Source organism: Mustela nivalis (assembly GCF_964662115.1).
Source record: "Mustela nivalis genome assembly, chromosome: 12".
NCBI lineage: Eukaryota > Metazoa > Chordata > Mammalia > Carnivora > Mustelidae > Mustela > Mustela nivalis.
Window position 1 is genome coordinate 11,947,848 of NC_139031.1, and position 19,284 is coordinate 11,967,131.

A 19,284-nucleotide genomic window follows, 5' to 3' on the forward strand; every position below is an offset into this window, starting at 1 on the left:
AAGCAAGAAAGCAAAATTCCCACCAGGGATCACGGATTTCAAAAGGAATAAGAATATTAATCTCTTAAATATCTTTCCCTGATCTTATGTCCCGTGGTTTCACTGGACGGATCGGAACCGCTAAATACACACACGTGCTGGCCGCCCGCTGATCAAGGAAGAAGCCAGCCAGCTTGGGCGCCGGTCCTTTACAATCTGTCGGAAAACCGAGATGGTTCGGGACTCACCTGGCTCCCGGAGAAAGTGTCCCCGCGCCCCTCTGTGGGCACCAGGGAGTGGGGGCTCCTTTTGCAGGTTGGGACCCACCTGTTTTGGGGGCGGCAAAGCACAGCTTTTAACACCTCTGAAGAACAGAGCTGAACAGGTGAGCCTTGTTTTTAGTGATCTTTCTTCATCTGCTCTTTGTAGCTGCTTTATAATCCTTTTAAGCATTGGTCTTCGTTCTTCAGGGGATTCCTGTGGTCCGAAAACTGATCTGTCTGGGGAATGAGCTTGTGGCCAAGGCCTGTGAGTTCTATTTCCCCTTCCCCCATTCAATCCATGCTCCCTTTTTAGAAAAAGAAAGGCTCATAGCTCATTCGTTCCGGGCACTGCCCTCTGGAGTATGGAAACCTCAGGGGCAACCAAATACAGGAAAATTCCTGATGGTGGTATTAAAAATGAATGATAAAGGGACTTACAAATCCTTAACAAATCAGGTACTTTCTAGTTCTCTTTCAACAAACCAAAGGAAGATATATCAAGCTATTAAGTTAAAAGGGCTGTACGGCATGAGAATTCTTTCTCTCGTCTAACTTAGGTGCTTCGATCTATAAAAAAATGAAACAAGGAATATAAATGATGTTGAGTCCTGTTTTAATCTTAGCTGTAAATAATGTTCTTGGCCTCATTAAGGTAAAGAGCATTCTAAAAGTGTTAGTTTTTAATTATCAAAAGTCTGCAGTATGGTTTTCATCAGTACAGTTAATCCTGTACCAAGTTAACGCTAAAAAATAATTTCCACTTATATTTTTGTTGGCAAGAAAATAGGATAAGTGATAAAATTTCAGGCCTGAAAATACATTACATTATGATAGCATTCTTTGCTAAACACAGAATGGAAATACCAAAGAACCTATTGGTTTATTTTTGTTAATGGAGAGTAAGTATCAAATTGCTCTACATTTAAATTGCACCAAATATGTTTAAAAGAGTGATATAACAGTTTTATTTTAAAATAATCAATATTTACATGACACCAGGAAACACATACTTTGGCAACTCTTAAGTTGATATCTAGAAGGGGGATACATGATCTTTCAAAATACTCTTGGGGGTGCGTAAGCATAATGGGGGGTATGCTTTACAACGGTGAACAGGTGAGGTTGGGGGACCTCTTGGAGTAGAAGCACCTGGGGAGGGTGCCTGCTTTTTACAAATGCAGATTCCTGGGCTCCACTCCCAGACTGAGTGACCAGGTTTGAAGTGAGCCCCAAGCCTGTCAGTTTTTAACCCACTGAGCCACCCAGGCGCCCCAAGCCTGTCAGTTTTTAACATGCATCCTAGGTGGTTCTCATGCAAACCCATAGTTAAGCACTACTTTAAAAAATAATACAAACTAAGTTTCTTAGTGAGGGCTGAAGACAAAAACTCCTCCCAGGTCATTGGATTGAAACAAGCTTAATTCGAATCTGAGCTCAGAAAGTAGCAGCACCCGTGGAGAAGCCTAGAAAAAGGACGGCAGTGGAGAGGGCAGGCACCCGCACCCCCTCAAGTCCCGGGCGAGACCAGGGAGGCCTGGACTGTGGCTGCACGCATGGGGACCAAGGAGGTCTAGCCCTTTCCCAGCCTGCGCAGGTGGGCCTCTCCGGACCCCCCTGGGGCAAACCACTGGAGGAGGGAGCAGGGGGGCGCAGCGAAGGCTGAGCATGCGCTAGCGGGAAGCTCGGAGTAGGGGGAAGCGCTGCGAGGGCAGGGTGCTTGCCATGGAGGTGCCCTGGGGTCCTGGGACAACACTGCGGGGACAGGGGAGGCTTCTGGTCCCATCGGAGGCCTAAAGTGCAGCGTGGGGGCGGCCGGCTCCCCACCTTGATAGCTCACGGGGCCGCACTGGGCAGCAACTGTTCCCTCTTCCTGGGATCGCAGAAGAACTGCAGCTTCCTGGGGAGCAGCTTCACCTCCACAGGCATCGCCTCGTACTCCTCACTGTCGATGCTGAAAGAGCCCCCTGTTCCCTGTGGAGAGGAGGAGACAGGGGTCGGCTTCTATCACCTCCCAGAGTATTTGGGAATTTGAGAAATAAGGCCATGAGTTAAAAATATTTACTAAAATACAGGGGTCCTGCCGTACCTTCAGGAATTCCTAAAATACAATGTTCTAGGACCTTCTCAGCCCTCAGCTTAGGAAAGCCGTGATGTCCGCTTGTTATTTTCATGGTTCTTCTTTAGAACTTACTAGGCTTTATCCCTCAAGTACAGCAACATTAATGTTACAGAGTCTGTAAAACCTTCCCTAATTCATGCATTTAGTTCCACAGTGGCGCTGTTGAAACGACAGTGCCGCCCACTGTGGGGAACAGCGTCTGTTTTACCTACAATCCTTTCTGAATACCGTGGGATGACGGGCCCCGAGTGTGCAGACGCCATCTGCGGGAACTTCCTCCTGAGCTAGGACTTCTAGGATGACTACACAATTTAGACTACATTCCTAACATTTTCCCCACTTATATAAGGTATTCCAAGCTCGGAATTTTCTAATACAGGAGACCTCAGTGCCATCCCAAAAACTGTTTCTAGGTCCTTTATTTAAAAAAAAAAGTGAAGGTAGGCTCTGCTGTGAGTATCTGCCAACTAGAGAACTGTGTGTGTCTTAAAGCACAGTAATCCCTGCATAATGGACGTGCAGGAAAATAAAGGCCAGGAGGCGTACAGATCTGCTTACAGAACCGTGCTGACCCATGCTGGAAGCCTTCAGGCGTCCCCAGCTCAGCCCCGGGCGTCCGGGGCTCCTCAAGGGCGTCCTCTCCTCTCGAGTATCCCCTAACGTCACCCCGAGCCTGGCCATGTGCTCAGCCCACACTAGGCAACCAGACAGGAGGGTCTGTTTCTCAAAAGGAAGACGGGCGGCCCTGCTCACCTCGGGAAGCAGCAGAGTGCACTGGCTGGCCTGGAGACACTCGGTGCCGGCCGCACGCAGCCCGGGGTCCCGCACCTTTCTGCTTCTGTCGGTACAGGAGAAAGCATGTTCAGACACCAGGCCGGCGACTGCACGCGACCCCAAGAGCGTAGCGAGCTCCTTTGCTGAGCTTAAACAGATGGACTCATGCCATGCTGAACCATGGGATTTTGTGAATAACTTTCCCACGATGCTTCTTGCTTAGCAGGGTGATAGGTATTCCCGAGTAAGGAGGTTAACCTGCTGTAGAGAACTGCGTGTGAAGTTAAGACTGAGTGATTCTGTACCTAATTCTTGGGTCATTAAAAATCCTGAATTTAGAAATTAGACTGAAATATTTTTTAGGGAAAGTACTAAACTTGTGAGTCTCTCATTACTTGAAGAGAAAACATTTTTTAAAGTAGACATTTCATATATATGATTCTCTATATTCATATTAACAGTCTGCTTAGCATACTACTATCTCTGCCTTATAGTAAACCTATCAGACCACACACACACACACACACACACACACACTCCCTCTCTCTCCTCATGCACACATATCCTTGGGAGCCAGTCGTGGTCAACGGGAAGAGGAAAAGCTAATCCAAGTAAATCAGTCCATTCTTTATCATTAAATGATAACATTAATTCTTTAGTATATGAAGCTTCAGAGTTTTCTAGAGTAACCTCATAATGTTCTAGTCCCATACCCAGAGGAAACAGTACTCAGTCTCACTTCCTGTAGAGACCAAAGGAAGCCGTGTTCCTGCTGCCGAAGACGAGGACAGCGGTGGTGCAGAACATCTGACTTCACCTGCATTGAGCAATAGAATCGGTTTTCTATTTTGGGATGCCGGTTTTATGGAGGAGATTTGAGTACAGCAGGCCCTGTGGGCCAGACTCTCAATTAAGACAGTGTGTGGCTTCTAGACACTCTCCGGGAGAAGGGAAAGGTTTCTCTCTCTTCCTTCTACTACACATACAGCGAGGAAATCAAAGGCTGCAGAATCAGCTCTTCAGCATCTGAAGAATTTGTACCAAAGGCAAGAACACGACAAAGCAAAGACATTCTGCCGCGAGTGCTGGTGCGGATAATGGAGTAGCCATGGAGACCGGGCTAGGGCGGCAGCAATGTCTGCTCCTTCGTGGGCACAAGAGGGAGCTCGGAGACAAAGCAGGACGCCGCCATCGCCCAGCAGATTCCCAAGGTGCCATGGCAACCTGCGGGCTCAGAGGCTGTGCTGAAGCAGCCGGGTGGGGGGTTAGAGCGCTCGCTCGTAACCAATAGGCCTCCGGCAGAGGTCGGGCTTCACAAAGCAGACAGGACTGGGGATATTTTTTTCAGTGGAAAAGGGGAAAAGCCGGGAGATTGTGCAAAGTGCTCCGTAGCTCTGCGGGCTTTCCATTACTGCCCTGGAAGGAGGACAAGGTTAGGTGAGGTGCTTCCCTGGGAGAAAGACTTTCCCACACGTCCTCTCATTTGAGACTCCGAAACAAGCCTGAGGTAGTTAGAGGTGATCACAGTATTCCGTTCCACAGAGGAAAGGAGCCAGAGAATTTACGGATCTTTCCCAGTCGTGAGGCCAGGATGTGGCGGGATCGAGGTTTGTAGCCAGCAACCCTGACCCTGAGCCAAGGTTTTGGACACTGGGCCGTGCTCCCAGGAGTCCTTCATCTCCATGGAAAGGCAGCTGCCCCCACACTCGGATTTTCCCAAAACTAACAGGGAAGGCCGAAGTTGGAGAGGTACGTCCTACATGTCGACCCAAACACTTGAAGGAAAGAGGCTACACAGTCCCCAAACCACAAGTCCTCCACGGGGTCTGTCTGCGACTTCATGGGGATCTGCATAGTAGGTGCTAGAATACGAACTACTCAGCGCACGTTTCCTACAAACCGCAGCCCACTTACCCTATGGTTATGAAGTCTCCTTTGCTGACCGTGTCAGGCTCAATGCAGATGTTCATGAAGTCTTCTTGGCTCTGCAAGGTCAAGGACACTGACATTAATACTCCCCATTTTGGCTAAGGCAGCCTGTTGTCCTCCTTCAGCCTCAGAGGTCAAAGCTATTTATTATATAGAGACCTTCACTTTTAGTAACTTAATCCTGAAAATGTATGTATGTATGTATGTATGTTTATATATATTATATATATATATATATTTTTTTTTTAACATTAAGACCCTTACTGAAGTACAATTTATATACCATAAAACTCATCACTACCCAGATAAGCTAAACAAAAACTTGGGTTTGTCAGAACTCAGAGTAGGAGGTTTGGGAAGTTCTGACACTAACCCTCACAGCTGCTGTGGTCTCTGGGGTCCCCTCCCCGTGGGTCACGTTCCAGCCCATCTACCCTAGCCGGCCTCCCTCTTCACTGTGCATCAGCCTCACACCACACCCGCGGGATCAGCTTCTTGCTATGCAGAGCCCAAGTAGATGTGGGTTTTTTGTTTTTTTAAAGATTTATTTATTTGAAAAAAGAGAGTGTGTGCAAGTGGGGGGAGGGGCAGAGGGAGAGAATCTTCAAGCCGACTCCCCACTGAGTGCAGAGCCGGACATAAGGCTAGATCGCGTGACCCAAGAGATCAAGACCTGAGCTGAAACCAAGAGTCGGCTGCTTCAAGGATTCACCCAGGTGCCCCCCAAGTGTGTGTTTTCAAACGTGCTATGTGCAGTTTTGATATGCAACCAGAGGCAAAGAGCAGCAGTCCCTTCCTGCCATGGTGATAGTTCAAAGACTTCTCATTACCACCCAGCAAAATGTCTGGAAGAACTGAGCTCCAAGGCAGTGGCTATAAAACCAGACCTGGTTCTTGGGCCACTCCCCCAGTTCTCTCCCAGCCAGTGGCTAGCAGTTCGAACTGGGCTCTCTCTAAATCAGAACCAATGCTTCTGTGCCTACTTCCAACACAGGTATTGTTTCTTTTTGGACAGGTTCAAAATCCGTTGCCCCAGGATAATCCATGAGCTGCTGGGAGCAGACAGCCTCTGCCTAAGATTAAAGAGCACCACCGAAGCACAGCTTTCTCTCTCGCCCGGGAATTACAGAACACCGAGGCGATGACTCGGCTCTCAGCTCACTTTTTATGCAACAATTTAGTGTTGACTACCATAAATTCTTCTAGGTGCTTGGGTTACTCCAATGAACTGAAAAACCAAGTATTTCTGCTTACCAAGAATTTGTCTTCTACTGGGGAGAGTGGAGGGAATAAACCAAAAAATAAAATCTAACCATAATAAAATAACGAGTTACAGGATATATTAGAAGCATGTTAGAAGCATAGAAACAGTAAATTATAGAGAGAAACAATTGGTAAATTATAAAGTATATTAGAACATGAGTATATTAGAAGTATATGAGCATTTATCAGAAAAATGACAGGAAAAAAAACACAGGAAACACCAGCTGGTGTGGGTGGTCAGAATGACATTTTTAAAGACAGTCTGGGTGAGCCTCCTGGAGAAACAGCTCTGAGCAGACGTGTAGGAGGTGAGAGAATGAGCAAGGTGGGACCCAGGACTGTGGTTCTCCAACGTGAGCAAGTATCACCTGGAGGGCCTGTTGAAACTCAGACCGTGGCCCCGTGCTCAGAGTTGATGGTTCAGTAGAGCTGGGGTGAGTGAGGCCCAAGAATATCCATTTCTAACACGTTCCCAAGGACTAAAACCACTGGCCTAGGGAAGGGCAATCCACACAGAGGGAACTGCCAGGGCAGGGCTGTGCGGAGGAAGCGCGCCTGACGCAGGAAAGAACTGCAAGGAAGCCGGGAGGCCGGCGCAGAGTGGGAGGAGGCGACGCTGGGAGTGGAAGTCAGAGCAGAGGGGAGGCCCGAGCCCGAGGGTCTGTAGCCCATTACAAGGCTGTGCGGCTCAGAGAAATGAGGAGCCGGGAGAAGATTCCAAGCAGAGAAAATACGATCTGGCTCCATTTCAACAGGACCTCTCTGGCTGCTGTAGTTCAAGAATAAGGCGGGGGGTGGGGGGTGCTGCATTCAAGAATCCACGCAGTCACGCAGCTAAAAGACATCGGTGGCTTGGAACAGTTAGCAGGGGCGTTGTGTTAAGCACGGGCAGTATTTAGAAGCCAAGATTAGATGTGAGGGGGGACAGGGCAGCTCCAAGAGGTTTGGCCTGAACAACTGCATGCACGGAATTACAGCCACCAGCTGAGGGGCAGAAGGGAAGGCCGGCCGCTCAGGGTGGGGCACGCAGAGCCTGGAAGGCGTATTAGCCACCTGAGAGGAGAAGGCGAGTAGACAATTGTACACAGAAGTCTAGTGACTAGTCCACGTGCAGAAATCAACGGTGGGAACTGACCGATTCACATGACATGACTATCTCAAAAGATGCTAGAAAGAAACTTGATAAAATTAAATACCCATTCATGATAAAACTCTTCATAGATTAGGAACAAAGGGAAACTTCCTTATTCTTATAAATGGTATCTATAAAAAAAATCCCACCAATCTCAAGAATATAGCAATGAAACCACACATATATATACATATATACATACATATATATATTACATACATACATACATATATATTACATATATATGTGGGTATATATATATATGGTTTTATTTGTCAGAGAGAGAGAGCACGTGAGCACAAGCAGGGGGAGCAGCAGGCAGTGGGAGAAGCCAGCTCCCTGCTGAGCAAGGAGCCCAGTGCAGGATCATGATCTGAGTCAAAGGCAGATGCTTAACCAACTGAGCCACCTAGGGGCCCCACAACGAAACCAGCAGGAGTCCGAAAACAATGCTGCTATCGTTACTCCTACTGAACACTGGACTGAGGTCCTGGCCAAGGCAGTAAGGTGAGAGAAAAGATTAGAAGGCAAAGTATTTGAAACGAAAAAGACAACTTGCACTATTTGCAGCTGATATGACTGAATCTATACAAAATCCAAAGGAATCCATAAATTAGTAAGAATTTAGTCATAAAGTTGTTGATTCAGTATCAGTATTTAAAAAGTCAATTACATGTCCATCTAAATCAAATATTTAAAAACAAAATTTTAAGGGATACCATCTATAATCCTATGAAAATTTAAAATAACCAGGATCATATCTAGCACATCCATAAAACCTCCCTGAAAGGCATTACCAGCCTAATGAAGAGCTATGTCACGTTCATACAACAGAAGAGTCAATATTAGAGACGTGTCATTTTTCCTACAATTGATCTACACATTCAGTGTAATCCTGTGATCAATATAACAGATTTTTTAAAAGATTTTATTTATTTGACAGAGATCACAAGTAGGCGGGGGAGATGGGGGGAGCAGGGTCCCCGTTGAGCAGAGAACCCGATGCGGGGCTCAATCCCAGGACCCTGAGATCATGACCTGAGCTGAAGGCAGACGCTTAACCCACTGAGCCACCCAGGCGCCCCATATAACAGATTTTTATATGGAACTTCATAAAATCAACCTTCTAAGGGATATATAAAGGCCAAAGAGCCAAGAATAGCCAACAGGACTCTTAAAGAAGAAAAGCAGAGGGGACTCATTGTAAGACGAAGATAATCAAAAGTGGCACAGTACTAATACAGACAAACGGAGCAACTGAAGAGAGAACCTCCAAACATGCCCAAGGGACACCAGCTCTCACTGTAGAATAGGGGCTTACTTCAGTAAATGGTGCTTGGACCAGTGGCTTTCTCTGGGCTAAGATTATAAAATTGGAGCCTCACCTCCATCGTTCACAAAGCACAATTATAGGTGCAAGTGTTTCTTTTTAAAGAAAAAGAGAATCATGTGATGCGTATCATACCAGTCTGGGTTTTAACAATATATGATGAGTATCTTCCCGTGTCACTGAAGAGAGAACGTCTTAAATAAATGTACCAGAATGGATCTCATCAGTCCCCCGGTTCATTTGTTTCGCATATTTTGCTATTATAAATACAGTGAACAGAGCTGTACAAGAGATCCTAATTTTCACACATTCCACACCCCTTAAAGCCTCTTTGACTCTGACTGTACTTTTATAAATGATAAACGAGTTTGGAGCTATCACACGGCAGCTTCATTGTCTTTGAATATTTTATTGCATTTGCTTTTAAAGAGGTGTGGAAACAGAAAACAAATGTGCTGCTCCTTGTGATAACAGCACAGAATCTTATGCTCCCATTATTGGCACCAAGATTAAAAGCACTCGGCACTCTACATGTGGCTAATCTGGGGCCACAATCACAGCCTGGACCCAACTCCATCCGTTCTTTGGTATTCCGTCATCAGAGAAAAGAGCCATATTAAACAGCAAGAACAAAATACTAGAAATACCTATTATCAGAGACAAGGTATAAAAGCAATGTATAATTAGAAATTTTATCTTTCTTTTTGAAATTCCTCTAGCATAGAATCTGTTTTTCAACCTTAATACCTCCATTTTCACCAGTCTTTGCTGAATTCCATTATGTAAGAAATAAGGGAATGGCTACACTATGTATGTGTGTGCATCTGATTATTCCTGTAGGACAAACTCCTAGAAACAGAAGCACACCCTTGGCCCTAGTAAGTCTTTTTTAGATGCTTTGGAGAGACCAGCAAGACACCAAGAAAGGGTGTCGTGATTTACAGATTCAGCAGGACCGCATGAATGCCCATTTCCCCATGCACACCAACACGGCACAACCCAGCATGCTTAATTTAGGACATTTTGCTGTTCTTTTAAATTTGCGTTTCTTTGATTTGAACACTTTCCCTGTTTCCTGACCTATTACACACATATAAAAGTTATGTCTCCCTGGTAATGTAGTTATAAGAATTACAGGAGTTGACATGATGTAAAATTTTCAGGGCAGTGCCTGGCAGAAAGGACGTATTCAGCAAATAGAAGCTATTTTTCCAAGTTTATATTCTTTGTGAATTTCTGTTTTTGCTCGTGCCTGTTACTTAAAGGAGTCCTTTGCCTACTTCTTAAGAGTTTGTTGGGGGGCTTGGCGGGCTCTGAGCCAGTATGTCTTTTTCCAGATACCAAAGGCTTTGCTAAGAATAAAGGCCCCCTTACCTTAAGGAAAGCTATTAACTCCTGCTCTAGCACATTCTTTTTCCCAATTTGTCATGAAAGTTTTTGTTTCTAGTTTCTTCAATTGTAAGTAGACAAATGCATTGATGTGATTTGCGCCTTAGACGCCATGCTTAGAAAGGCCTGGTCCTCCCCACGTTTATACTGATAATCACCTCCATTTCACTCTACGCTTCATGAATTTCCTAATTTAACTCTTCAGTCCAGCTGGGAGATGAGGGAAGCTGTGTTACCCACATGTTTTGCGAAGGACATGTGTTACTCTCCTAATTAGAAAGCGACCCACTCCTCCACAAAACATCAGAGCCAGACTCCCGGGCGCATGCGCACGCTCATCACCCCGTTCGAGTCCACCTGCTGCTTCCAGACGGACCAGGTCAAGTGTGCGCGACTACGTGGATCTGCATAAAACCCAACATCGTAACGCATCCACAGGTCAGGGTAGCTTTCCTATTAGCATTCTGGCGAATACGAACTACTCAGGTTTCTTCTAGAGCAGGGTCAGGAGACTCTGGACGGCCGCGGAGTCGGAGGCAACGGCCGACTCTGCCCTCAGGGCACAAAAGCAGCCCCAGACAGCCCGCAGGTGAGTGAATGTGGCTGTTCCAATAAGGCTTTGCTTATGGATACTGAAACCTGGATTTTGTATTCTTTCTGTGTATCACAAAATACTCTCTCGATTTTCTCACAGCCATTTAAAAACGTAATGTCAATTCTTAGTTTGTGTGCCACCAAACAAAAATAGGGGGCAGGCCAGTTTGGTCAACCTCTGCTGTATTTCAACATTTTTTTTAGCATCTGGTCAACAGGCGCACCATCCAGAACTTTCTGCACTGACGGCATTTTGTATCTGTGCTGGCAACTGTTTTCCAGTGTGGCAGCTGCCAGCCACATATGGCTAATGGGCACCTGAAGTGAGTGCTAGATTTTATCTGACTCAAAGAGCCACGGGTCTAGCAGCCACCGTACTGGACCATGCGTGTCAGCAGCGAGGACTCTATGTATATGAGTATGTGTATTTTTTTTCTCCTGGGGACCTAAATCCATATATTTAATATAGTCACAAAAGTAGTGATATTCACTCAAGTAAAAGTTCCACAATTTTTTATTCCTGAGACAAAAGGGAGCAGGCTAACTTTTTGTTTCTAACAGTCTTCTGCCCTCAAGTCTCAGAAAGCCTGGCGGCTACGAAGCAGGGCCCAGAATACTATCTCAGAGCCCACCAAGCTTAAAGCTCCCGCCTCACTCCACTGTTTCTTCCCATTGCTGTTATTCCTTAAAACCACACCATATGCTCTTTCCCCTGATCCTTTCTTCTCTCCCCAAAAAGGATAAAATAAAAATACCCAATTAGTGGAAGGGCAGGTGGCCTTTGCCACTTTTCCCAGATACCAAAGGCTTTGCTAATAAAAAAGGCCCACTCACCGTCAGGTCAAGGTGACTGTTCCGCGTCGTGATGGACAGTTCGATGGTGGACAGCTGCACTTCTTTCCAGACCTTGGGGCTCACCTCTCGGGAAAGGGCTGTGGGGGCATTAGATTTGGGTCAGTTTCTTCCACTAACATTTCCCCACTCCCCCACCAACAGCGAGCTGCCGGCGCTCAGCCTGGCCACCCAAGCCTGCCTGCGGACTCTGCCTCACTTTGATTTATCGCCTAGCTTCTCACACACAGGAGGAGGAGCCAGGCTCCCAGTTAAGTCTCTATACCCAAACATCCCTGCCAAAGCCAGCACGACGACATAAAGGTCAGTGCCAGAAAGAGGGAGCCGTGATCTGTCACCAGTGATGCAGGCTGTTCCCATGCATCGGACAGTGCTGGTTTGGGTCCTTGAAGGGCCTCTCCTGCATGAGGCAAGTGGCTCACACGGGTCTGGGGGCCCAAACCAACCAGGGCTCTGCATCCAGCACGCAGCTCACCGTCCTGCGGCTGCGCCCAGTAGGACGCGAGCCTGCGTAATATTCTCCTATACAAAGAGGGCCGAGGAGGGTTCTCTTCTGCTGCACTGGGAGGTCTCTCTGTAGGTCCCGTGTACGAGATGGATGCTTGATGTGTCTGAGGCCACTCCTTTTAATGTGAAGAGAGAAAAACTTGTCATGCGCACCGAAGTCCAAACTCAGGGAGGAGCCCTGCAAAGGTCAGTCACCCACCTACGCCTGCCTGCAAGCGAATTAATCATCTCATGGAACGGAATCAGCTCTACTCTGGAGCACGGACTCCTCAGTTTCTTTTCCTACTGAAGGCTGGTCTTGAAAACCAGGAACTGGGTGACGGCTGCCTTCACTGCTCTCACACAGAGCAGAGAAGTCCAACTAGACTACCACTATTTATACTTGTCCAAAAAAAAAAAAAAATCAGTACGAATGAAGAGAGAATCATCCCATAATAAATTTATCTTTGGTTTACAGATGGTGACACAAAAATGAAATGCATCAAATACCTTCTTCCCTTCCGGAATCCTATTCCACTCGGAGCCCAGAATGGCTCAGGCTAGCCTCATGATCGAGCCAAGGCTTCAAGGACCATCATTCTCAGACTCTAGATTGTCTGTCTTCTACTTCTTAATACCCCAATTCAGTCTCATCAGTGTCCACAGGAATAATTAAAATACTCCCTAGTCACTCAGCCCCTGATGTGCGCTCTAACCCCCTGGCTACCCATTTCTATGGCCACATCCTGGTTCTTCCTGTTACCCGGAACTATTTCATCCTGGAAACCTAAAAGCTTGATGCCCTCCTCTCTAACCACGTCCCATATTCTTCTGTTCTTCTGACTGATTCTTTTGTGTTCAGTATGTCTTTCAGGGTGACCCACCCCCCTATTCTCAGGTTTCCATGTGGTGAATGACAAAGGAGTAACAATTCTGGCTCCTCTCTCTTTCCCTCTGTCCCCCAAAGTGGCTGTTGTGGGGACTCACTGCTTCCTCGTGCAGTTGGCTTCCTATGGCAGTGTCTGCCCTAAAGGAGACGTTTTAAAGGGGTGAATTCAATTCAGAGTATCTGGAAATCTGTGACCGCATTATCTAAGCTATGTCCTTTAGTCCTGCTGACATTTAGAAAGCTGGTATTTTGATCTCCATCTGCCTGGTTCCTGCATTTTTTTTCATAACTTGGTTCAAACTCAGAAGAGTAAGAAAAGGGTGTTATATTTTGGCCCCTGTAGATCCAACCCCACACCAAATTTCCAATCCCACTGAGAATTCCAGTCCCTGACCACACCATTCTCCTTCAGTGCCTAATTAACAGCTGATTACCTTAAGTCACTCTTTTTCCCATCACTGTTGGTCCTCCTGTATCTTTGGTGTTGCATCATGTGCCCTGAAAAGCCCCTATTCTGGATCAATCCTGTCACTAGCTATCTGTATCGCACATTGTGGCCCCATGTTATTAGAGGGGCAACTAATACTCCGGGTCAATAGACCTGTGCCACGACAAATTCTTGGGTCTCGGGTCTTCAGTACCACTGGATAATCCTTCCAAAGCACCCTATTTTCATCTCTCTTCAAAATCCCCCACCACGACCACCCACCTCATTTTCAACAGATCACCTTGCTCCCCAGGCTTCAGTGAGACCATCAGGACGTCAGGGAGAACTGCCTAACACTCTATAAATTTGTTTGCACCTGGACCTCTGTTCTAGTTTTCTCCTTTCTCAAGGAAAAAGGCGCCCTTCCTCTGTCCAAGGCTGACCCAGCACTGTGGGCCCCATGCCCTCCCCACCGAGCCCGGGCTTGGCCGACTCAGTCTTGCTCTGCATCTCCATATCTCTCACCTCTTTCCTTTCTTCTTGGCTTTTGTGTCAGGGTAGAAAGACACAGCCCCCTCTCCAATCAATAAAAACAACACTCGGCTGGCCCCCTGTTTCTCACTAGCTTTTGCCTTTTCTATTTCCTTCCTTTCAAAGTGCTGTCTGTGTGGCTTAACCTACCTTTATTCCCTAACTTCCGTGGAGGGGGCTCAGCCCCTCTACTTGGGAGGTGAGCAAACCTTCAGAGGCTGCTGAATGCAGCGGGCACCTTCCTGCCCTTGATGAAGTTCTAGAACCTAGGTGAGGTTTGGTGGGCTAAGGTCTGGAGCCGATGACCAAGAAAGAATTCTTGAGACATCTTTGGTGCAAAATGGTGGTTTATTAAAGCACTGGGACAGGACCCGTGGGCAGGAAGAGCTGCTGCCCCGGGTTGTGAGGGATGGCAGGTTATGTACCGAGGCTGGGGGAAGGTGAGGGGAAGAGAGGTTTCAATGGAGTTTTCATATGCTAAAGAGGGCCTACAAGGTGCCAGGATGTTCCAGGCCTGCTGGAGGCCTTGCCCTTGCTGCTGGATCAGTGTTGTCTTTAGACCAGCCATTAACATTAAGATAGTTGGGAGACTTTTTGGTGGGGTGTCACAATCCTGCTATCAATCGTCTTTGTTAGCGAGATTTAGGACATTTGTAAGCCAAGGGAGCCTCCTGTCTAGCAGGATTGTGAGCTCTGCAAGTTAACTATTTGCTTATTGTTCATGGCAGTCAGGGCTGCCTGAGGGATGCTACACTTATGGAGGGGAAAGGGTGAAGAGGGGGTGCAAGGCGCCAGCTTTTGCTTTGTCCTCAGCCAGCCTCCTGCTCCCTCATCACCCTGATTTAGACTCTGTGCTGCCGCTTCCTGACGCTCTGGCTCCCTCTGGCTAGCAGGTCTCTCTCGGGGACTCTCACGGGGACCGCCCCTTCCCCTCAGGCTTCACGGGCAGCTCTGTGGCTCTTCAGGTGCTTCCATTCCTCCAGGCTATCCCTGGCCTGTCTGCACCATGTGCCCAACTGAAAATCGCATCTTTCTTCACACACGTGATCCTATTCTAATCTTGTCGGAGTTCATGAAAACTCCAGATTGCAAACTAGTTTGGACCTCATCACCTCTCCCCTGGCTTACTTGAACAATCTTCTATCTGGTGCTCTTGCCTTAAACACCCACAAGCAATCTCTTGTCTACACTGCTGACAAATAGCTTTTCTGAAATGCAGATCCACTCATGTCTCTCCCCTGCTTAAGACTCAGTAGTTCCCCAGCGCTGTCATGGTCAAAGTCAGCTGCCACCGCCCAACTGCCACCACCTCCCTTCCCACCCCTCGAACCCCGCTTCCTGCCTTTCTGTTGTCCCGACCACGACCACGTGACATCACGGCCACTTCACACATCCTGGCTCCTCCACCTGGAATGCCCTTTATGCAGTCCTGTGTAGATTCAAACTTGAGTAGAAGTGTTCCCTGCCCTGGGAAGGCTGCTGCCCCTGAGGCAGATACGACTGCCCACCCCACCCCCCCAACTGCTCCCACCTTGTCTTTCCACAGGCTCTCCCAGCACTTGCCACGCCCCCGCTTTACTGGAGCCTCACACTCCCCAAACATGGATCCTCCTTGAGGGCAGGAACCTGCCGAGTAGATAGCAGGGCTGTCCACATTAGATATTTAATAACCGTTTGCTGAAGAAAGGCGGGGAAGAGTTTACCTTCTCCCTGACAGGACAGCTTACGCGCACAGCCACTCTGCTCTCCCGAACGGCACCCCCACTCCACCACTGAAATTATCCCCTAAGCAAGAGTAACAACGCATTTTACTAAAACGGTGTGCCTTCAGTGTAGAAAGGCATTGTCCTCCAAGTTCATGCTCATAATCATGTAAACTGGCCACCCCCAGTACTTAGGGGTTTTGATTTTTACATTTCTTTAACACAACAAGAATTTATTTAGAAGGTAAAGGGAGCTATGTTTTCCAAATGTTTGCAATGGACATGCATCACTTTTACAATTAGAAAAACACTTGACGCTCTGAATATTAACATCAGAACCAATATTTTCACAACAAACTTGATCTGCCAATTTTCAGACTGAGTTGCCAACTTTTGAACATACTGCTTTGATTTGCATAAAAGCTGAACACAGGATGTCATCCACAGATAAGGATGACTTTGCTATTAGCATTTTCATTAATATACACCATTCAGCTTTTCTCTAGGACAACATTTGTCCGTGGACAGGAAATAGTAGCAGCGCCCAATGGAATGCTCTCTGACGCTAGAAATATTCCCTATTTGTACTGTCCAAGACAGGAACCACGACCCATATTTTTGCTAGCACAGTGTGGAACCTACTCTATTATACACGAGACTGTTCAATTACATACATTCGGATGCAAATCTCCAGTTCATTTCCAGATACTAATGCAGACACCCTTACAAATAATTGATGAGATATAGGCATTCTATTCCAGGTTTGTCTGGCAAGAGTGAGTGAATAAACAAAAGGAAGTGGAATATCAAAGAGAAACTAACTCCGGGTTTGGTAAGGGAAGGAACGAGCTGGTAGATGAGGGCGACGGCTTATGCGACAGGAACGCCTCCTGCGCTCGCTTCTGAGTAAAGAGCCCCCATTTGGAACATGTCATATATATCTGTAGCAGGGAATTTTTAAAAATCCAAACTGACACATCACAGAGTAACAACAAAAGAACACAGGGCAACTTTCTACACTGGAAATTGCATTTACCTTAAGAGTGCTGAAGAAGTGAGCTGCTTTGGTTTTTAGAGGCCCGAGATACCAGTATCTGAGAACGATCAAGACAAAAACCTGGTTAGAACATTAAGAGAACTCTGAAAGGGCTAGACATCATTCAAGAAGAATAGCATGTTAAAAGTGCCCCTCCACTGCGGACACCCCGCACAGCCACCTCCAGTGTAAGGGGTGGACTATGAATACACCACTCCCAGCTCTGGAGGCCTGGGGATTGTGCTTTAGCAGAAACAAAGAAAACAGTTAAGTTTTTCATCTACATTTCAATGTCGTGTCAAGTAGTGCGTAATGAATTACACAGTGGAGAGACCCTTGCAATTTACAAGAAATACATAATCAGCATCTCCCTCTCTCAATTCACAGGTATCACTGTGATATATACTCTCAACCACAGAATACAGCAGAGTCGACGTTCAAAAGGGCAGTGGGTGGAGGATGATGAAGCCACAATGAGACGCAGATGCTGGGTGGTCTGGTGTGTGACTCACATGCTCAAGTGACTGGATCCTGTCTACCATGTTCTCTCACACACAGACGCACACGCACACACACGCGCACACCACTTAAAATCTGTAAATCAGCCTAACTTCACATTACTCGTGTTATGCAGCTTCCAAACGGGAAATGTTAAATCTGGGAGCGAAGAGTGTCTACCGCATACTGCTAAATACATAAAAGCTAGTGTAGAGAGAAAGATGCCTAATGGGAACTAGAAAAGTGACATAAAATAGGTTCCTCTCTTAAAATTCATCTCTGTCTCCTACCAGCTCATCTTAAGGGCTCCCTATTTGATTCCACTCAATATGCATTTATTTAGCATTTACTATGTATATGAAGGAAAAAGAAGTAAAAGCATAAAACTCCTGCCTTTGAAGGCTTATAATTTGAGACAATAAAGCCCAAAAAAGTAACAGAAAACAATAAATGGCTATGTGTGTGTGTGTGTGTGTCAGTGCCGACTGATCTATAAATATATGGAAATATAATATATGATATACAAACATATATATATAAATATATATATTTTCCATTATATATATATATATATATATATATATATATATATATATATATATATATATATAATGATTTATTGGTGAGGAGAGTCAAGGGACAAGAAACCACTACAGTCTGAAAATCATCGGGGCAACCAGACCTGCACAAGAGCAAAGATAACCAGCTCAGATTTAGATCCACGAAAGAGGGAAAGAAGTCATTCTAGGCAAGGGGAGTAGCAAAGGCACAGGAAACACTGAGAACAGCAGCCACAGCAAAGACTTAGAAGTAAAGATACGTAAATACGGAATTAGGGTTGATGACAGATCAAGTTGGGCCTTGAATGCCAGAATAAGGGGGTTAGATAGAATCCAATGAACAATGTGGAGCCATCCTAAGTATTATTCAGGATCATACTGTCATGTTCCTAATGAGGGCCTTGATCATCTGATTTTTTTCTAAGCTTACATAATAATTTATTTCATTTCCCAGCTAGCCAGAGAGAAAGGCAGTTTATTCCTAACTATCCATAGTTCCACTCATCTCTACCAATGACACTATGCCTGTACCTAATGTCCAGCTAGGAAATCATTTCTTGCATGCCCACTGTTTCTCCTACGGCACACAGAGGGACTCCGTGGAAGGTCCCAGTCGAGGTGTTAGATAATCACCACCAAAATTTTAAAATTCACTGTTCAAAAATCAATCAAAAGAGGGGCAAGCGTGTGAGATCCTCCTAAAGGGGTCGACCTATGCTCGTGCTCAGTTGTTAACACATTTCACGAAGCAATTTGTTCTCACCAGACATTTTCAGGGAAAATAAAGCAATTACTCTTGGCGAGTTGCTGGTATTCAAGATCACAGATAAAACATAAGGTGAGGGGCGCCTGGGTGGCTCAGTGGGTTAAGCCGCTGCCTTTGGCTCGGGTCATGATCTCAGGATCCTGGGATCGAGTCCCGCATCGGGCTCTCTGCTCAGCAGGGAGCTTGCTTCCTCCTCTCTCTCTGCCTGCCTCTCTGCCTACTTGTGATCTCTGTCTGTCAAATAAATAAATAAAATCTTTAAAAAAAATAATAATAAGGTGATTCGTTGGGTTGCCTGAGTGGCTCAGTTGGTTACGCACCTGCCTTTGGCTCAGGTCATGATCCCAGGGCGCTAGTGTCAAGCCCCGCTGTGGGATCCCAGTCTGCTGCTCCCTCTGCCCTCATCTCCTCTCCCCACTTCTGCACTCTCATTCGCTCTCATCTCTCTCCAATGAATAAAATCTTTAATAAAATAACACCATATGGTGATTTGTGGAATCAAGGTAATCACAGCCAACTTACAAATAAAAACAATGTGAACTGTTCAACAGCGCAGCCTGTAAAACAATACAGCACCTCCCCCTCTGGCATTCCACTCTCGAGAACCTCATTAGCAGGAATAACAAAGTGAGACAAGTAAGAGAAATTTCCATAGAGTGTGGCAGGAAAGCTTATGAGGGGAAAGAGGCGTCTTCTTGATAAAAGCTGTGAGACTGATCATAGTTCATTTAAACCATACTAAAATCATAAGCCGACGTTAGGAA

The 19,284-nt window shown here is 46.3% G+C and overlaps 2 protein-coding genes across 6 annotated transcripts in view; one reads left to right on the forward strand and one right to left on the reverse strand.

The window, feature by feature from the left end:
- Positions 1–7,306, forward strand: part of DENND11 (DENN domain containing 11) — a 53,605-nt gene extending 46,299 nt beyond the window's left edge. The window contains exon 10 of the mRNA XM_082693855.1: positions 6,080–7,306. The gene's annotated coding sequence lies outside the window, so the exon portion shown is untranslated. The remainder of the gene's footprint in view (positions 1–6,079) is intronic.
- AGK (acylglycerol kinase) overlaps positions 1,184–19,284 on the reverse strand; it is a 73,105-nt gene continuing 55,004 nt past the window's right edge. For all 5 annotated transcript variants that reach the window (XM_082693861.1, XM_082693860.1, XM_082693863.1 and 2 more), the window contains 7 exons: positions 16,697–16,754; positions 12,100–12,247; positions 11,607–11,704; positions 5,050–5,120; positions 3,115–3,199; positions 1,520–2,213; positions 1,184–1,477 (listed from right to left, as the gene is read on the reverse strand). In XM_082693861.1, coding sequence (XP_082549987.1) covers positions 2,076–2,213; positions 3,115–3,199; positions 5,050–5,120; positions 11,607–11,704; positions 12,100–12,247; positions 16,697–16,754 — 598 coding nt within the window. In that variant the 3' untranslated portion in view covers positions 1,184–1,477; positions 1,520–2,075. The remainder of the gene's footprint in view (positions 1,478–1,519; positions 2,214–3,114; positions 3,200–5,049; positions 5,121–11,606; positions 11,705–12,099; positions 12,248–16,696; positions 16,755–19,284) is intronic.